The sequence below is a fragment of the Oryza brachyantha genome, chromosome 6 (assembly GCF_000231095.2).
Source record: "Oryza brachyantha chromosome 6, ObraRS2, whole genome shotgun sequence".
Taxonomy (NCBI): Eukaryota; Viridiplantae; Streptophyta; class Magnoliopsida; order Poales; family Poaceae; genus Oryza; species Oryza brachyantha.
Genome location: NC_023168.2, coordinates 3,107,963 through 3,126,143, shown reverse-complemented (window position 1 = coordinate 3,126,143; position 18,181 = coordinate 3,107,963). Strand labels below are relative to the sequence as shown.

Sequence of the window (18,181 nt, the reverse complement as noted above, 5' to 3'; positions counted from 1 at the left end):
CAATGAATCTACTAGATCTAGAGTTTTGATTGGCAGTTGTCTTGCTCCTCGCCAACTTGACATATTGTTGCGACTAGTATCGTCACCTCCTGGCATCCCAATCACTAGCACCAGTGTTGACGCTGCCACATTTTTATGGGTGTTATCATCATACACACGGGGAGACAGCCCAAGGGAACCCTACTAGTTCACTTGTTTTTGCGAGTTTGGTCAGGCAGAAGAGAAGAAAGGAGGAGAGTGGGGTCATTAAAGTATCCCACTCTAGTAACTTGATTATGCTCTCTAGTCTCCCTCTTCAAATATTGCAGGTTCAGCTGTGGAAATCACGCGGAGCAAATGTTAACGTTGTTGATCACAATATCTCAAATCTTAGTAACAGTGTAACACATACAGAAGGAATTTGAATTTCTTGAGGAGAACCATGCTCCTTTGCTTATTTATGCCGTCTTTTCTTTCTTCTGTTGTGCAGCTTGCTATACTGAACTTTGAATAAGATGCAGAGAGCTTACCAAATCAAATCCCTAATTCGTACGGATACACATTGCTTCCAAGTATACTGTACTGATAAACCCAACGTAATCTTTAAGAACAAAACACCAGTAGTCCGGACTCCGAACAGATGATCCATTGACCAAAAAGTCACACTTCTCTTGATTTTGATTAGCTTCGTACGGTCTTTCTCAAGTATCAACGTCTGCCATGTCCAGTACCTCCTTGAATAATCATTTATTTGTGAAGTGTTTCAAAAAGAAAATGCAAATGAAGTACTCCATTCGTCCTAAAATAAGGCAACCTTTCGGTTTTCGCGTCTCCATCCGTCTTATGTGAATTTTCAAAAAATTAAAAAAATAATCACACGAAAATTGAAAAAATTCAAAAAATTGAAAAATTCACGATTTATTATCTAATAAAAATAAAAATATTAATCATAAAATTATTTTGAATAAGACGATGAGTCAAACATTATAGATAAAAAATAAAATATTAATTTATTTTGGGACAGAGTGAGTAACAAATTGTAGCATCGAATATAAACAATTAGATTCGAAAAAATAAACCAATTGGATAAGTGGGGAGCTACTTTGTTATTGGTTACATTTGGTCTAGAATAATCTGAATGCATTGACTTTTAGTTCTACAACCATATAAAATTTTTATATGGTTAAAATACCTTTGATAATAAAACATATAATTCGTATGCAAACATATAACTTATTTTTAAAATATATTTATGATAAAACAAATTACAAAAATACTTAATAACTACGTAGATTTTAAATAAAATGGATGGTCAGCCTAGATCTGAAAATCAATCGCGTTAAATTGTGTTGGGGTGGGGGATATAGTTTTTGGTGGCATCAAATAAAATTGAAGTTGATGTATTCGGCTCGATGTTTAAAGTGGTGTATGTGAAATGGATACGTAGATATTATCAGTTTTTTTAAGGTTGTAGTTTTTATACGAGTGTTCTGAAGCATTTTTTAAAATTAGTAGCAATTCAAATTGACCTGAAATATATATTTTTAGGAAGGCAATCCTGATTCACCACCGCTAAAATCTGTGGACGCGCTTTCAATCAAATTTAGGATATTTTTGAGAGGAATATGCACCAAGAGCTTGTTTGCTTCAGTGTTCCACAAAATATTTGGTGGTATCAAATAAACTTGAAATTGGCTGGCATATTTGATTCGACTAACATGGTGCATGTGATATGGATTTAATCTATTACTACCACGTCCCGTAATACTCCGTATATGAATTCACACGATATATGTTTGTAGCTTAGCAATTAAAAAAAAAAGCACCCCACACATATTTTTTTTATTCAATACACATGTTCAATATTTATTTTTTTAAAAATGAATCATCCCAACTCTCATTTATAAAATTCTTATCATGCCGATGACCCCGACTCGAAAATAAGTTTTGGAAACAGTTTTTAAAAAAACACTCCATCTCCAATCATTTGGAAGAGTTTTTTTTGAATATAAAGTATAAAAATGTGTATTTAATAAAAAATTCCACGCACCACAGCCAATCGCCGTCTCCATCTCCATCTCCGATGATGTCCCCCAAGATTCCTCCTTTACTTCCGCCGGCGACCAACGATGCGCTGCGCCGCACACCACGCAACCGCAACCACCGATCAGCTCGTCCCTGAGCCCCCACCACCACCAGTACACGAGGCCCACCAAACTACTGCTGCTGCTGCTGCTGCTACTACTACTACTCCACCCCACTAGCTCGCGGGCACGCCACTGTCTCCGTGGTTTCTGGAGATCGCAAGCCGCGATGGCGACGACGACGACGACGAGGAGGAGCGCCGTGGTGCCCCTCGTGCTCCTGCTGCTCGTGGCGGTGGGCGCTGCCGAGGGCGGCCGGGAAGGGGACGGGGAGGCGGCGGCGACGTGGCGGGCGGAGCAGGAGTGGGACCGGGTGGCGCGGGTGCCCGGCCAGGACTTCGACGTCGGGTTCGCGCAGTACGCCGGGTACGTCACCGTCAGCGAGGAGCGCGGCGCCGCGCTCTTCTACTGGTTCTTCGAGGCCGCCGAGGACCCGGCGTCCAAGCCGCTCGTGCTCTGGCTCAACGGAGGTGAGGTGACCCCTCTCCCCCGATTTGGTTTCTGCTGACTTCTACTGTTGAGTGGTTCTTCTTCTTCTTCATCTGAGACGAATTGCTGTTGCGTTCGTGGTGGGGGAAAGCTGCTACCTTTTCTGACGCCTTATCTGAAAAAGAAAAACACCAGCTTTCCTGGAGCTCTAGTCCTCGATCAGCGTGGTTCATCCATCTTGATCTACTTGCACAATTTGGGGGAGTGGGGATTATCCTAAAGAGTAGAGACTAGTGTATGGGGATTAATCGATTTGATATCTGGAGAGGTTTAGTAACTGTAGTGGTAGAAATGGAGAAGTAACTGTAGTTTGTGCCTCTGCAAATTTTCGATTCAAACTCATTTTCATTTCTTACTAAACAAGTCAATTTTTTTTTGGAGATATGAAAGGGCAATGCCTTTTGGTATGTTCTTCGGGTGCGATTTCTTCTGTTATGGTTATCTTCATGTTTTTATCACCGTTTTGTAGTTTACATGGCATTCAGGTTTATTCTAAATTTGTTAGAATTTTTCTTTTTTATTGATTTCTACTATCATATTTCACATTTGGGCACCACAAATCACTTACCACTTATTTAGAACTGTTACAGTTTAATTTTGAGTTTTTCCTTTTTGTTTTCGCAAGTAAGCCTTACTGAACTAACAGTTCTAATCCACTGTAGTTAAATGTTTCAAGCCTTCAAGGTGACCAGAACAGCTTTCCTATTCTTACGTGACTACGTGAGGCAATTTGTTCTCAGTGAATCTGCAAAGATTTTTTTCTTGTAGTATTGATAAATGATAAATAGGGATCTTAACTGGAGCATTATGCATTAATTTCTCCATGAAGTTCATTTGGTTACAATACTATGATCCCTGCGATCTGAGAGAATACTACTGACTTCACTGCATTTAACTTCCAGGGCCAGGTTGCTCATCAATTGCGTATGGCGTTGCGGAAGAAGTAGGACCTTTTCATGTTAATGCAGACGGACAGGGCGTACATCTGAATCCCTATTCTTGGAACCAAGGTAAAATTCAACAGAAACCAAATTGATTTATGCTGATCTTTACATCTAAGAAAACAGAACTGTTCTTTTTTTGTCCCCTCTTCTGTTGGGCACAACAGAAACAACCATATTAAGGCGCTCTTTGTTTGGTCTTAGGATTACTGGCTTAAGTTTTTAAGCTTACTTTTCGGCTTATATGGTTTATAAGCCGGTGGCTTTAAAATTTCAACATTAACAATGGGGTGTTACCTCTATACCAAATAAGCCAAAAAGTTACTCGAATCCAGCTTTTGGCTTAACTGTGCAAGAGTGGCTTATGACTTAAAAAAAGTCCATTGAAAAAGCTGCTTGTTTGTGTAGGCTTAAGCTTTTTGGCTTAAAAGTCGGCTTATAAGCCCAAACAAAAAGGGCCTAACTATTTTACCTATGTTGTTCAGTTTTTACAATATCTTAGGATTGTTAGAAGAGTCCTGACACTGGTAACAGGATTCCAGCATTGTGATAGATGAACTTATTTGCTGATATGTTACCTTAGGAAAGAATTTTCCTTTCTTTCAAAGGACATGGGCCCCCCATTGTTTCTTTCATTTAAAGAAGGAAGGGCAGGACATATTATATTCACCCGTAAACTTTTGTCCGAAACAAGAGCTGAAAGGTACTAGCACTAAGCTGTAGCAGCACATCCCAACAGCTTCAGATATATTCAGAACATTGGTGTATCAATTAATCAATCTCTACGCTGTTGGCACCCATCTGAGATTTTTTGAACTCATTCCTCTACACAACATATCGCAATTTTCATCTTTTTTTCTTTCTGCAAATCTGTCCAATTATTGAGCTATGTTCATAAGGAATATGTTACAGTTGTTGGATCACAAGTTATATGTGACATGATCCTTGCTTTCCATATCACCGACAACACCAGTGCCCTGCAATTGATCACAAACTGCACGGTGATACAGAGAATTTACAGTTGTTGGATCACAAGTTATATGTGGCATGATCCTTGGTTTCCATATCACCGAGCATGCCAGTGGCCTGCAATTGGTCAGTAACTGCATGGTGATACAGGAAATCTGTAGCACATGCAGCAACTTACCACAATATTTAGCCAAAGGGCAGGATAAAACAAGTGATCATTGGTTTCATTATCCCCTTAGTATTTGTAAAGGTAAAGGTGAACCATTCTCTTATATCAATTAAATGAAGTCAGCTCTCCCAACTTTCGTTTTTAAGAAAAGGGTTGCACAGTCTATCTTTGCAAAAAATATTATAAGCTAGGATGATGAGGGTAAGGAGAAGGGAACCTCCAGTGGACTGGCGGCAGGGAACCACACATCAGAGAGAAGTCATATATGCAATGCACTGGAGGGGGTGGGATTGTGGAATTGCTTAACTTCTCCATAGAGGGCGACCTCTAACAAGATCATCTTGGTGGGAAAGAAATAACTAATTGAAAGGATATCTCTAATTTAAATGAAAGCACTAACAATTGACTGTTCTGCTAATTTGCTGCGCTTCCTTTTTGTGGCAGACCTCCTGCCAGGTCTGCTGAGCTGGTACGAGCCTGGATGTGGTCTCCGTACTGTGAACAGTGCATATACTGAATGCTGCCATAACAGAAAAGTGACTGTTCAGTATGTCAGTATAGAAATATACTACTCCACTTCCTTTCCTTTTACCTATCTGGGTAAAGTGACCTTGTGAGGGTTTAGGATTTACAATAAATTACTTTCATAAGTTTGGTATATTGCCTTTATATGGTAACCCGAAGGTTAAACAAAAGTAAAGAAGAATTGCAACTTGGAATGAGATTTGAAAGTGCTCTGCTGGGTTTTCTGCATTAAATTGAGTTTGTTATCTTAAGTTAGGTTCCAATTGTTAACTAAAATGCTTTCTAAAAGAATTGACCAATATTATGGAACCTAATGTTAAACCTGTCCATGTGGAGACTGCCAGATCTGGTTATTGAAATCATGAATTTATTCTGTTTATACAAAAAACAACATTGCTGTACAGTTTAGATGGTTACCTTCACTGTGGAGTACATAAACTCAACTCCTTGCATTTGAACAATGTTTTTATACTTAATGTCTGGAATCTGGATGTCCATGGATGACATTCATAAACATATCATAATGTAGCTCTAGTTTCATTGTTTTAAAACCTTTTTGCTTTTTATTTGTAGTAACTATCTTTTGCTAAATTGTCAGTCTTATAACTTATTGGACTCCTAGATTGGTTCTTGGTATGATATACTCGTTAACAATTCCTGAAAATTTGCAGTGGCAAATATCTTGTTCCTTGATTCACCAGTTGGTGTTGGTTATTCGTACTCAAACGTCTCTGACGATATATTAAATAATGGGGATGCCAGGACTGGTATTTTCACTTTGCTTTTCATGTGGCTCAAATAAAATTTATGTTCTCCGGATGTAACGATATTTGCTCACTGATATTATTGTTGTTTCACAGCCAATGATTCATTGACGTTCTTAACAAAGTGGATTGAACGATTTCCTCAGTACAAGGGGCGTGAGTTCTACGTGACAGGAGAGAGTTATGCTGGTTAGCGACTATTTTGTGAGCTTCTATTTCTTCTATATCATCCATTATTTCTTTGAATCTAAATTAAGGCCAGTTAAATCTTAATTGGTTAGGCCACTATGTTCCTCAATTAGCACAAGCTATAAAGAGGCACCATGAAGCCACCGGAGACAAATCGATCAATCTAAAGGGCTATATGGTATGATTTTGATGGCTTTGCTTCTAGTTCTGTTATTTTGCAATACAAATTGATTGCTTAGTATGAAGTTACTAGAATGTATGTTTTGGTTAAGGCATCAATTACATAGCTACACACATTTTGGTGTTATGATGCTAGTGATTTCCTTTGTGTTTGACTTCCCTTAAGGTGTATCTTTTTTTAACAATAATTTTGAACTTATTAGCTGATAAAATGCAATGCATCTGCACATAATTTCTCATTTTGAACATGCCATTTTAACTCCCCAGGAGCAACAATATTTAATTTATTTTCTTTGTATGTAATGGCATGTTTTTGCAGGTAGGAAATGCTCTGTTTGATGATTTCCACGATCACCTTGGCGTGTTTCAATTCATGTGGACCAATGGCTTGATTTCCGATCAAACATATAGGCTACTGAATGTTTTCTGTGACTACGAGTCCTTTGTACATACATCATCACAGTGTAATAAGATTCTTGACATTGCTAGTACCGAAGCTGGGAACATCGATTCGTACAGCATCTTCACACCTACTTGCCATTCATCTTTTGCCGCCTCAAGGAACAAAGTCATGAAAAGGCTGCATGTAAGTTTTCAACATAAGTTGAGTTTTAATATCGTACATGATATTATTAAATTAAATTAAATGGACTTAAATACTCAACCATGCATACATTGATGTGGTGCTAAGCGTGTGTTTGGTTTGGGGGATGAGGTAGGATGGGTTAGGTCCATTCCTATTTTTTGGAATGGGATGGTCTCAGTTTCTGTTTGATTCGAGAAATGGGATGAATCCCTTTTTTTTTGTTTTTTCTTTTGTTGTTGTTGTTGGAGGGATAGAACGGAATGGAATGGTTCTATCAGCTGTCTGGATGGAGGGATGGAGATGGGACAGCTGGATAGATATACCTCCTCACATAGAGTTGGTGAGGTTACCAACACAGGCTCATAATTAAATCCGTGTTCACAAAATTAATATGCATGTGCCAATTCACCAAGAATTAGAGCTATTTTAAAAAGATGACCAAACCTTAGCATGCATCCATCCTTACAGATAATAGGAAGTTCAAGCTACACAATAGGAAGTCACTCTATTGGGTTCAAGAAAATCGTAATGCTATTCTCCAGAAAAAAAAAACACTCAAAAGCACTATATGTTATCTACTTAAAGACGTCCAAAAGAGTTCTGCACGTGGGAACAGAAACTAATTCTATGCAAGTGGGCGAAACTTTCTTGATCTGACCATATACGTTTATATTGCATGCAATTGGCCGCGTACTGCTCATAACGTATGTGTTTCTATCATCTGATTCACTGATGATTTCTTTTCAGTCTGTTGGAAAAATGGGAGAGCGGTATGATCCATGCACTGAAAAGCATTCAACTGTATACTTCAATCTGGCTGAGGTGCAAAAGGCACTTCATGCTAGTCCGATCATTAACAAATCTAAATGGGAAACCTGCAGGTAAATCTTATCATTTTTGGAAACACCTTTGATATTACCGTTTCTGTGGCGTACTTACCAATGATGATTAATTAGCAATATGGTAGTCTAGTTCTTCATCCTTTTGAAGAGAATTATTTATCACATCTCTGTCACTAACTTTGTTCAAGGCTCCTTTCCTTTTCATAGCTGTAATTATTTCCCCATATAATCAGGATTAAAATTTGATCCCACCTCCACAGCTCCACCCAACCCATCAATTTATGTTTTCCCAGTGGTGTGAAAAATGTGGCATTGGGATAATGCTATTTGAATTTGAGTTTGAGTATTCTAAGCGTCCTAGTCTCCTAGATTTAATATATTATTGTTCAGAACAACAAGGCACACTTCAGTATGTTATTGAGATTGGAAAGCATGTTTGTTGATTTCACTTGTTGATAAGAAGGTCGGCAAACCAGTTTTTTTTTTCCTGTCTACTCTATTAACATGTTGATACTTGCATTCTTTGCAGTGATATTGTTAACACTAACTGGAAGGACTGCGAAAGATCTGTGCTGCATATCTATCATGAACTTATACAGTATGGTCTTCGTATATGGGTGTTCAGGTGATTCCTGGCTGCGTGTACTTAATAGGTCTTTGTTCACTCAGGCACCCAAAGTTAGATCAACTTGATTTGCTCTGTACCTAGCTTGTTTGTTCAATTGGTTGTATGGTTCAAAAAACAGTTAAGAGATAAAAAGATGGGTATAAACCTGTCATGTCAAGTTACAACTGATATTCTACTTTCATTATTTTTTTCCCCTTGTCATTCTGCAACCTGTTTCGTCTTAATTCTGCATTATAGCATGTTTTGATTTAGTTCGATCTTCCTTTTATTTTGACCAGTGGAGATACAGATGCGGTGCTTCCAGTAACATCAACTAGATACAGTATCGATGCCCTCAAACTTCTGACAGTAACCCCTTGGAGTGCTTGGTATGACGAGGATGGTGAGGTAAAGGTCCTTTCTTGACTGAAAAACCTATGGATGTTCAAAGGCTTGATAGTTTCTGGTTTGTTTTGTGCATAATTCTTCTGTTCCTAGACCACTCATATTTTATCTTCGGTATTTGGTTATGTGGAACATATGTCCTCGACTTCTAATGGTCTAGTCACCAATCACTGCAAGTTGAGATTATCTGGGAGTTAAGAATTGCCGGGAGCCAGGGAATACTCATAAAACCCTTGCTCCTAAGGAGAGAAATCTCACAGATCTGTTTCAGGCTATACCATTCTTTGTGTCTAACCTTTTGCTGCGATCACTGTGCCCAACTCCATTGACCATATTACTTGTAAAACATGCACCTTACTAATGCAACATCTAGTATTATTATTACTTTGCTACTAGATCAATTGTTTTATTTTGTTTGGGGAATCCATCCTCCAGTTTTAGTTTCTGAATTCATTTGCGTTTCAACAGGTTGGTGGCTGGACTCAAGGGTACAAGGGACTAAACTTTGTGTCTGTCAGGGGCGCGGGTCATGAGGTTCCTCTTCATAGGCCCAAACAGGCTCTTATTCTCATCAAATCATTCTTGGCTGGGAGAGCAATGCCCATTGTTTCAGATTCTCACAGTGACATGTAACATATTTGACAACAATTAGATATTACTAGGATCACAAAAGGCAGCTCATACAGAGCTATTAGTATTTCAAGATCGCATGGAACTCATACTATATATGAGCATAGCTGTTGTCACTTCTCACTACTATTGCCAGCTGCCACCAAGTGTTCCCTAAATGAAACTGGAAACAAAATCGTGGAATAGTTTTCATGCCACGAATTGACACTGCCTGTTGATGTTGATATGAACCTGAGACAAAAATATTATTCGATGGTGAATGTTCACATCATTATCTTACATGATGTATATGATAGCATACAGTCTTCATTTCATTTTTCGCAAGATGTGGCTGAAATGCTGAATGCTAATGCTATGTCTTCCAGTCCAGATTAGAAAAATGAGAATTCCTCAATATAATCTGGGTTTTATCTTATCTTTAGACCTTAAGATTAAATCTTAAGCTCTTGTTACCTCTGTCTGTACTAGTCTAGAAGTTCTCTATGTGCACAGATAATTTTTCTAGTGTTCTGTTCATGTGACAAATTGTATTCATATTTACAAAGCATACAGCTGCTGCCATCTTCAAAATCTGCATCCTTGCTAATCCTGCTGCAGATGAACACCTCTTAAGGTTTTTGCAGCCTTTTCCAGAAAACTTATAAGAGTCTCGAGGTTTGCATGTCTTATCCTTGTATATGTGCTTGTACATATCATTCTTGCAGGTTTCTGTGTTACCACTTAATGAAACATGCATCATCCTCCACCAAAAAAGAAAGCCAAGCCACAATCTTTCCCTTTTATCTTTCAAGAAGCCTCTTTTTGTTCTTTTACATCTCTTTTGCTATTAATTGTGCCTTTTTTTCAACTTTTTTGAAAGATTTGAAAGGCTGTTTCAATTTGGTGATGTCTTTCCAACCAAGATTGCCACTTTGAAGAACGGAGTTATTGTAGCACCAAGCATTAGTTTTGTGCACTATGTTTCAGAGTTTCAGATATCCATCCTACTAAACTTTTTTTTCCAATAATTAATTCCATGGTGTATGATAAGCCATGAGCGCATGAAGAATATTCTTTTAACTCCAGCATTATAGTTTAGAACGGCCCTTTTCCTTTTCATGTCTGAAAGTGGTATGACAATTTGAATATGTGCAAGCTGCATTTACTGTCAACAACATAACTGAAGCATGCTTGAACCACAATTAGCTATGTCGATTGTGCATCAAGGTGATAATCTACTACACTGTAAAAAACTTATGGTTGCCCTTCTCTACTAGCTTAGATATTTCCCAATGCCTGTTGCTATCAAGTATTTGGCATGTAAGTTTTGACCTTCACATCTCCATGATCAATTCACCTTCCACTCAAATAACCTTTTCAAAGTCGTTTTCTGGCTTCTGTAAAAATATAAATATCATTTCAATTTGCCTGAGTCAATGCCCTCTCCTTAACTTTCATCCAGTGTGGATGTGTGGTCACACCTATGTTGTTCAATACTCGATACCCCTTTGACATTCGGTAAAACCTTAGCCCTTTTAAGAATTTTCACAAAGTGTGGACACACCTATGTTGCACAAGTCTCCTAGGAACTTCTATTCCGTGTGAAATTTGTCAATTAAGTCGATGCTAATCACACGAACTTTCATCAGTGTGGGTGTGTGGGAACATCTATACATCTCATACAACACTGCCATGTGTTGACATTCCATTAAATTTTAATCTTGTATGAATTTTTTTAACATGATATAAACAAAAATCCTCATATACATATGCGCACAATTCTTATAACTCGCGCACACACATTTTATCCATACGAGTATTTCCGAAAGATTGCACCAACATATCATGAATTTTTTTTATTTTCTAAACCTTTTTAATAAATAATTTTATTACTAAACCTTCGGGAAAAATATTTCACTGTATGAACCTTTTGGCTATGTCATCAACATTAGCGCGACAAAACAATTTGTCGGTGGCATAATAGCATTGTCTTACCACGCCACTGACATCCACGCCACGCCATGCCACGACGACCAGGCTGTGTGGCAGCGTTGTCTTGCCATGTCATCAACACTGCGTAGCCAAAAGGTTTAGTTTTGAAAAAATTTTGCCCGATAATTTAGTAATAAAATTACTTGCTAAAAAGGTTTATTTAATAAAATAATTTTCATATCATGAGACTAAGAAGCCATCACATACGAATCGTGATTAATAGATATACCACGTAGCATCGAAAGAACAATTAGCTAAAGACGGACACCCATATCAAGATCTAAAACTTAAACCCCGATAATAGGTTTTAGTTTCACCACAAGTAACCTCACCTTGCCCAAACATGACATGACACGGCTAGCTAGTCACCTCACCATGTGATCACGTCAAGCCACTTACTTAAGCTGCTCCCACCGTACCATCGTACATGTGTGACCTGTAAAACCTTTCGGCTTCTCTGAAGAAGATATGGTTAAGTAATGTAACCAAAGCAAGCAAAGCAATAAGCATGCAGTGCAGGTTCTCTTCCTGTGCCTGTGTGGCGTCGCCATCGACAAGCCTCCCCAACCCCACCAACCAACCAACCAACCAACGGGTCGGCACATCACACCGCAACACACACACGTAGCAATATAATAGGAGATGCACATGGATTCGCCTTGTACGAAGAGAGTATAATCTGATTGATTGCGTGCGTGCGTGTTAGGGTTTAATCACACATCAGCTGGTCAACGATCACGCGTGCTTGCAAGCTTTTACTTAGAACAGGGTGTGTGCCTTTGGTCAACAGCTGTTTTGCGAAAATACTGTACAATCTTTCCTACGTCAAAAGGTGAAAAAAAGAGAGCTTTGACTTCTTAGTCTATATTCTTTCTTCGTAATTTTCTCGGCCTTTTTCTTAGATTTTGCGTGCACGTTTCACGGATGGCTGAACAGTGTTTCTTCTTTGCAAAAAGTTTTCTATATAGAAGTTTATCATCTTAATTACTTTTCTAAAATTGATCTTAAACTTTGTACTAGTTAATTCTATCATTTATAATATTAAATAACTATCATAAAAATAAAAAGAAAAATCATCTTTATCTACTCAAAAGAATGCTCGCATAGTGTCCTAGTAAGAAAGAGAATTTGCGGTCACTTCAGGATAGTGGAGTAATAGGTTAGACGACAATATAGAACAAGGATGGCCAGTGATGGCTGTTCTAATAGATGACATTGCTAGATAAAGATGTTGTAGGGGCATACTTTACTTACTTCAATAATGTGTGTATTTGTTGATATCCCTAGATCGACTGCTAGTTTGTGAAAATAATATATGGTGTTTCACATTTCAAAGATAGGACCTCTGACTATTTAGTGCCAAGGTGAGAAAGATGCTTTACCACCATTTTCAGGTTTAGGGAGAGATCAAACAGTGGAGTCCATGGTTTGATATCATCACAGAACAAGGACGATGGACAATGGTCTATTCAATAGACGGCATTCTCGAGGCAAGGTATAGAGGTGTTAGTCTTATGGATAAGGGGGAGAAGTTTTTTAGCATATGAGTGTATATACACCCGTTGCTTGTATGTCATTTAAATAGTCATAAAAAATATGAAAAAATTGACAAGATAGTTTGATATAAGTTATATTACTCCACCAACATGCAAGTTTAAATTTAACTTCTACAAGTTAAAGCAAAAAACAAACAACTCATATTAATCTATCTTATCAAATTTTTTCATATTTTTTGATGAGAACGCACGCACGCAAACCCTACCCCTATGAGCACCTCCGAAGCCTGGTCGGTATATCCTAGAGAGATTGACGAAGTCACCACAGGCGCCTCGCTGTCGACGGGTACGTCGCTTACCACTGAAAGCACAAAGCCGTTAGAATCCTGGAAAATTCGTTTCAAACCCAGGACCTCAAGTGCTACTGAGACCTTTGTAACCACTAAGCTACAGACCCTTTCGCTAGTTTGATATGAGTTATATTACTATACCAACATATAAGTTTAGCTTATATAAGTTGTAGCAAAAATAACAAAAATAATTATGAATATGCGTATTGGTGGTGACACTAGAGGAAATGTGGTTGAATCGGCCGAGAGAAGAGAATAAGACATTAAAGCAATCACATGAATCTAAAAACAATTTGTACAAAAATCCAAATATGGATAAGAATTAGCCTAAATTCGAATTACTATCACAGAGAATATTTTATTTGAGAAACTCATTGGTACAAGGGATATGCGTACCATATACATAATAAACAATAATGCACTTGCACATTTTTTTTCTCTAACAAGAAACAAGGTGGTGGTGGTGATTGTTTGGCCTTTTGAGGAAAAAACAGAACAACATGTTTGAAAAAAATTGTAAATTAAATTAAGCTCAATACAATTTGGATCATAGTTTCAAGTTAAATAAAAGTAACCTAGGTTTGACCAACATAAAGGGAAGCTGCATATGACATGAATCACCCCAAACACTATATAAAACCCCTTATCCAGATTGCAAAGTCAAACATTTGGCGCCAAATCGAGAGCCCTTTCAACAGCAGTTAGGCAGCCACCCTTTCCCGCCCTTTTTTTTTTCTCGCTTCCTCGTCTCATCTCATCTCCAGCTACTACTCCTCTCCTCGTCTTCTTCCTTCGCCGTCTCTTCCTCTTCCTCCGCCCCCATAAAACCATGGCATTGTAGCAGACGTAGCTATCAAATGATCGCCTCGCCCACCTCGACGCCACCGCGCTTTCGGCCGCGATGGCCAACTTGCTCGTCCCAATCATCATCATCATCACCACCATTCTCGTGCCGGTGCCGATCGCTGTCGTCGCCGCATCACCACCAGTGGTGGTGGTGGCGGCCGACGACCGGTCCGCGCTGCTCGCTTTCCTGTCCAACGTCTCGGCCGATGGCTCCGGCGGCGGACCCCTCGCCGACTGGGGCCGCTCGCCGGAGTTCTGTAACTGGACGGGCGTCGCGTGTGGCCGGCCGGCTGAGGCCGGCGGCGAGCGGCGCGTCACGCAGCTGGTGCTCGCTGGCCGGGGGCTCCGCGGCGTGGTTTCGCCGGTGCTGGCGCGGCTGGAGTTCGTGACGGTTCTTGATCTTTCGAGCAATGGTTTCGCCGGCGAGATCCCCGCGGAGCTCGCCGCGCTGTCGAGGCTGACGCAGCTGAGCCTGGCGAACAACCTCCTCGAGGGCGTCATCCCCGCCGGGATCGGGCTTCTTCAGAGGCTCTACTTCCTCGACCTCAGTGGTAACCGCCTCGCCGGAGACATCCCGGAGACGCTTTTCTGCAACTGCACCGCCTTGCAGTATATGGACCTCGCGAACAACTCGCTCGCCGGCGATATCCCCTACTCCGGCAAGTGCCGCCTCCCCAGCCTCCGCTACCTCCTCCTCTGGTCGAACGACCTGTCCGGCTCGATCCCGCCGGCGCTGTCCAACTCCTCCATGCTCGAGTGGATCGACTTCGAGTCCAACTACCTCGCCGGCGAGCTGCCGTCGCAGGTGTTCGACAGGTTGCCGCGACTTCAGTACCTCTACCTCTCGTACAACAACCTGTCCAGCCATGGCGGCAACAACGACCTGAACCCCTTCTTCCGCTCCCTGAGGAACTGCACGCGCCTGCAGGAGCTCGAGCTCGCCGGAAACAACCTCGGCGGGGAGCTCCCGGCGTTCGTCGGCGAGCTCTCGCGCGGATTCCGGCAAATCCACCTCGAGGACAACGCCATCACGGGCTCCATCCCGCCGAGCATCGCCGGCCTCGTCAACCTCACCTACCTCAACCTCTCCAACAACCTGCTCAACGGCTCGATCCCGCCGGAGATTTCGCGGATGCGGCGGCTCGAGCGGCTGTACCTCTCCAACAACCTCCTCACCCGCGAGATCCCCGGGTCGATCGGCGAGATGCCGCACCTCGGGCTCGTCGACCTCTCCGGCAACCGGCTCGCCGGTACCATCCCAGACACGTTCTCCAACCTGACCCAGCTGAGGCGGCTAATGCTGCACCACAACCAACTCTCCGGCGCCATTCCGGCGAGCCTCGGTGACTGCCTGAACCTGGAGATCTTGGACCTCTCCTACAATGGCTTGCAGGGAAGGATCCCTCCGTACGTCGCCGCCATGAGCAGCCTCAAGCTGTACCTGAACCTGTCGAACAACCACCTCGAGGGGCCTCTCCCTCTCGAGCTCAGCAAGATGGACATGATCCTGGCGCTCGACCTGTCGGAGAACGCGCTCGCCGGCGCGATCCCGGCGCAGCTCGGCGGCTGTGTCGCGCTCGAGTACCTCAACCTCTCCGGCAACACGCTGAGCGGCGCGCTCCCGGCGCCCGTCGCGGCGCTACCGTTCCTGCAGGTGCTCGACGTGTCGCGCAACCAGCTCGCCGGGGATCTGCCTGCGTCCCTGCAGGTGTCCACGTCGCTCCGGGACGCGAACTTCTCGTACAACAACTTCTCCGGCGTGGTGCCTCACGCCGGCGTTCTCGCGAACCTCTCGGCGGCGGCGTTCCGAGGAAACCCCGCACTCTGCGGGTACGTTCCCGGCATTGCAGTGTGCGCGTCGGCGAGGCGTGCGCGACACCGGCGCGTGGTGCTCCCCGCCGTCGTTGGCATCGTCGCCGCGGTGTGCCTCATGCTATGCGCGGTCGGGTGCCGGTCGATGGCGGCGGAGAGAGCCAGGCGGTCGGGGCGGCAGTCGATCCGGCTCGTCGACGTCGAGGAGCAGGCGGAGAGGGAGCACCCGAGGATATCGTACCGGGAGCTCTCCGAGGCCACCGGCGGCTTCGTCCAGTCGAGCCTGATCGGCGCCGGCAGGTTCGGGCGCGTCTACGAGGGGACGCTCCGCGACGGCACGCGCGTCGCCGTGAAGGTGCTCGACCCGAAGGGCGGCGGCGAGGTCTCCGGCAGCTTCAAGCGGGAGTGCGAGGTGCTCCGGCGGACGCGCCACAAGAACCTCGTGAGGGTGATCACCACCTGCAGCACGGCCACCTTCCACGCGCTCGTGCTGCCGCTCATGCCGCACGGCAGCCTCGAGGGCCACCTCTACCCTCCTCGCGGCGGAGACGACAACCCCGCCGGCGGCGGGCTGGACCTCGGCCGGCTCATGAGCATCGTGAGCGACGTCGCGGAGGGGCTCGCCTACCTGCACCACTACGCGCCGGTCAGGGTGGTGCACTGCGACCTAAAGCCGAGCAACGTCCTCCTCGACGACGACATGCGCGCCGTGATCTCCGACTTCGGCATCGCCAAGATCATCTCCGGCGCCGGCGCCGGCGCCGCCGCCGGAGACGGCGCCAGCAGCACGAGCGACGAGTCCGCGCCCTGCAACTCCATCACCGGACTCTTGCAAGGCTCCGTTGGATACATCGCACCTGGTACGTACGTGACGTCGCATGCATTGCATCCATGCATCCATTCACACAACTTTTCGCAATTAATCGACACTAATCTCATCATCTTGTGCTAATTACGTGATTAATTTTGTGATTAGAGTATGGATTAGGAGGGCATCCATCTCCGCAGGGCGACGTGTACAGCTTCGGCGTGATGACCCTCGAGCTGATCACCGGCAAGAGGCCGACGGACGTCATTTTCCACGAGGGCCTCACGCTGCACGACTGGGTCAGGCGCCACTACCCGCACGACGTCGCCGCCGTCGTCGCGCACGCGCCGTGGCGGGCGGCGGCGGCCGACGACGACGGCGACGTGGCGGTCGTCGAGCTCATCGAGCTCGGGCTCGTGTGCACGCAGCACTCGCCGGCGCTGCGGCCGGACATGGTGGACGTCTGCCACGAGATCACATTGCTCATGGAAGATCGCAACAGGCACGCCGCCGCCGCCGCCGCCGCTGACGAAGACGACGACGGCCGGTCGTTGTCCACGACCAAGGACTCGCTGTTCTCCAATTAACTAACACCTAATTAACCCACGAGAAACTTCTCGTCGCACCGTCGTCTCGCCATTGATAATTGTTTGAGAAGGACTAGTGCATCCTTCTCGTGGCGCATTTCTGCCCTAGCTGGTAGCGATTAGTATATTGGTTAATTGGATGGTTAGGGGATCGCCTACTAACTAGTGCTGCTAATTCTTTGTGTTGTTAATTCATCAATGGAAGATGCACTCGATTAATCTTCTCGTGTTGCAAACATGTCGGACTCCATTAGCATGCAGCCTGCACAGCTGGAAGAGCTGAACAAGGAAGAGAAAATGATCTTGATCAGTTAGGTCATTATTCAGGTGCTGACGATCAATCATAAACAAATGCAAATGCTGCAAAAGTCGGCACTGTAATTCGATGCATCTGATGATATCATGCTGTCCTCCAATTCACCACCCAGCAATGTAGTTTAGTGTTGTTCTGGATTTGACAAGAACTTCCATGCTAATCCCCTCTGATTTCTTTAGGCTTTTCAATTAGCACGCCTGCTGGCTTACAGTCAGATTCAGGATTAGCAGAAAGCGACCGACACACACTATATACATGTTTAACTCATGAGAGCTAGTGAAAGATGGATTAAAAGATTGTTACCTGAAACATTTTAGGTTTTACTAGTTCTGTGGGGTTTTGACCTGAATATATAAACCCTAGTGGCGACTTTGCAACTGCTCTGCATCCATGAGCTTTTGGACTTTCTATGATCAAGTAGTCACACTTTCGAAAAGCTATGTATCAGGATATTGTAAGCTGCACAATAAAGGATAAGGCAATGCAGTTAAAGTGTGATCTTGTGTATATATGTTCAGATTTAGTCTTACTAGTGATCTTGCATCATATCAGTAGCTTAATCGAAAGAAAAGGTGA

General features: G+C 43.3%; 2 protein-coding genes across 3 annotated transcripts; both read left to right on the top strand.

Annotated features, from left to right (window-relative positions):
- Positions 1-2,060: 2,060 nt before the first annotated feature.
- LOC102701177 (serine carboxypeptidase II-2) lies at positions 2,061-9,700 on the top strand. 2 transcript variants are annotated; one of them, XM_006655798.2, is made up of 10 exons: positions 2,061-2,593; positions 3,515-3,622; positions 5,888-5,983; positions 6,077-6,169; positions 6,262-6,347; positions 6,669-6,935; positions 7,683-7,816; positions 8,307-8,402; positions 8,684-8,792; positions 9,258-9,700. In XM_006655798.2, the coding sequence occupies exons 1-10, from the start codon at positions 2,293-2,295 to the stop codon at positions 9,420-9,422; spliced, it is 1,455 nt and encodes a 484-aa protein (XP_006655861.1). In that variant the 5' UTR covers positions 2,061-2,292; the 3' UTR covers positions 9,423-9,700. The 2 variants fall into 2 exon arrangements, with proteins under 2 accessions (XP_006655861.1, XP_015694253.1); XM_015838767.2 differs by lacking the exons at positions 2,061-2,593; positions 3,515-3,622 and adding an exon at positions 4,635-5,291 and having other exon boundaries at positions 9,258-9,457.
- A 4,437-nt stretch (positions 9,701-14,137) lies between these two features.
- On the top strand, positions 14,138-17,306 carry LOC102700154 (putative leucine-rich repeat receptor-like serine/threonine-protein kinase At2g24130). The gene is made up of 2 exons (XM_040524748.1): positions 14,138-16,754; positions 16,871-17,306. Exons 1-2 carry the CDS (start codon positions 14,138-14,140, stop codon positions 17,287-17,289), a joined length of 3,036 nt encoding a protein of 1,011 aa, XP_040380682.1. The 3' UTR covers positions 17,290-17,306.
- Positions 17,307-18,181: the final 875 nt, after the last annotated feature.

What these genes read in the sequence shown, in the direction of transcription:
- LOC102701177 (XM_006655798.2), top strand. Translation starts at nt 2,293, where the DNA reads ATGGCGACGACGACGACGACGAGGAGGAGCGCCGTGGTGCCCCTCGTG. An exon ending in TCCCTATTCTTGGAACCAAG is followed by an intron (nt 3,623 to 5,887) that starts GTAAAATTCAAC and finishes GAAAATTTGCAG; the next exon opens with TGGCAAATATCTTGTTCCTT. An exon ending in CTTCGTATATGGGTGTTCAG is followed by an intron (nt 8,403 to 8,683) that starts GTGATTCCTGGC and finishes TATTTTGACCAG; the next exon opens with TGGAGATACAGATGCGGTGC.
- LOC102700154 (XM_040524748.1), top strand. Translation starts at nt 14,138, where the DNA reads ATGGCCAACTTGCTCGTCCCAATCATCATCATCATCACCACCATTCTC. An exon ending in CGTTGGATACATCGCACCTG is followed by an intron (nt 16,755 to 16,870) that starts GTACGTACGTGA and finishes TTTTGTGATTAG; the next exon opens with AGTATGGATTAGGAGGGCAT.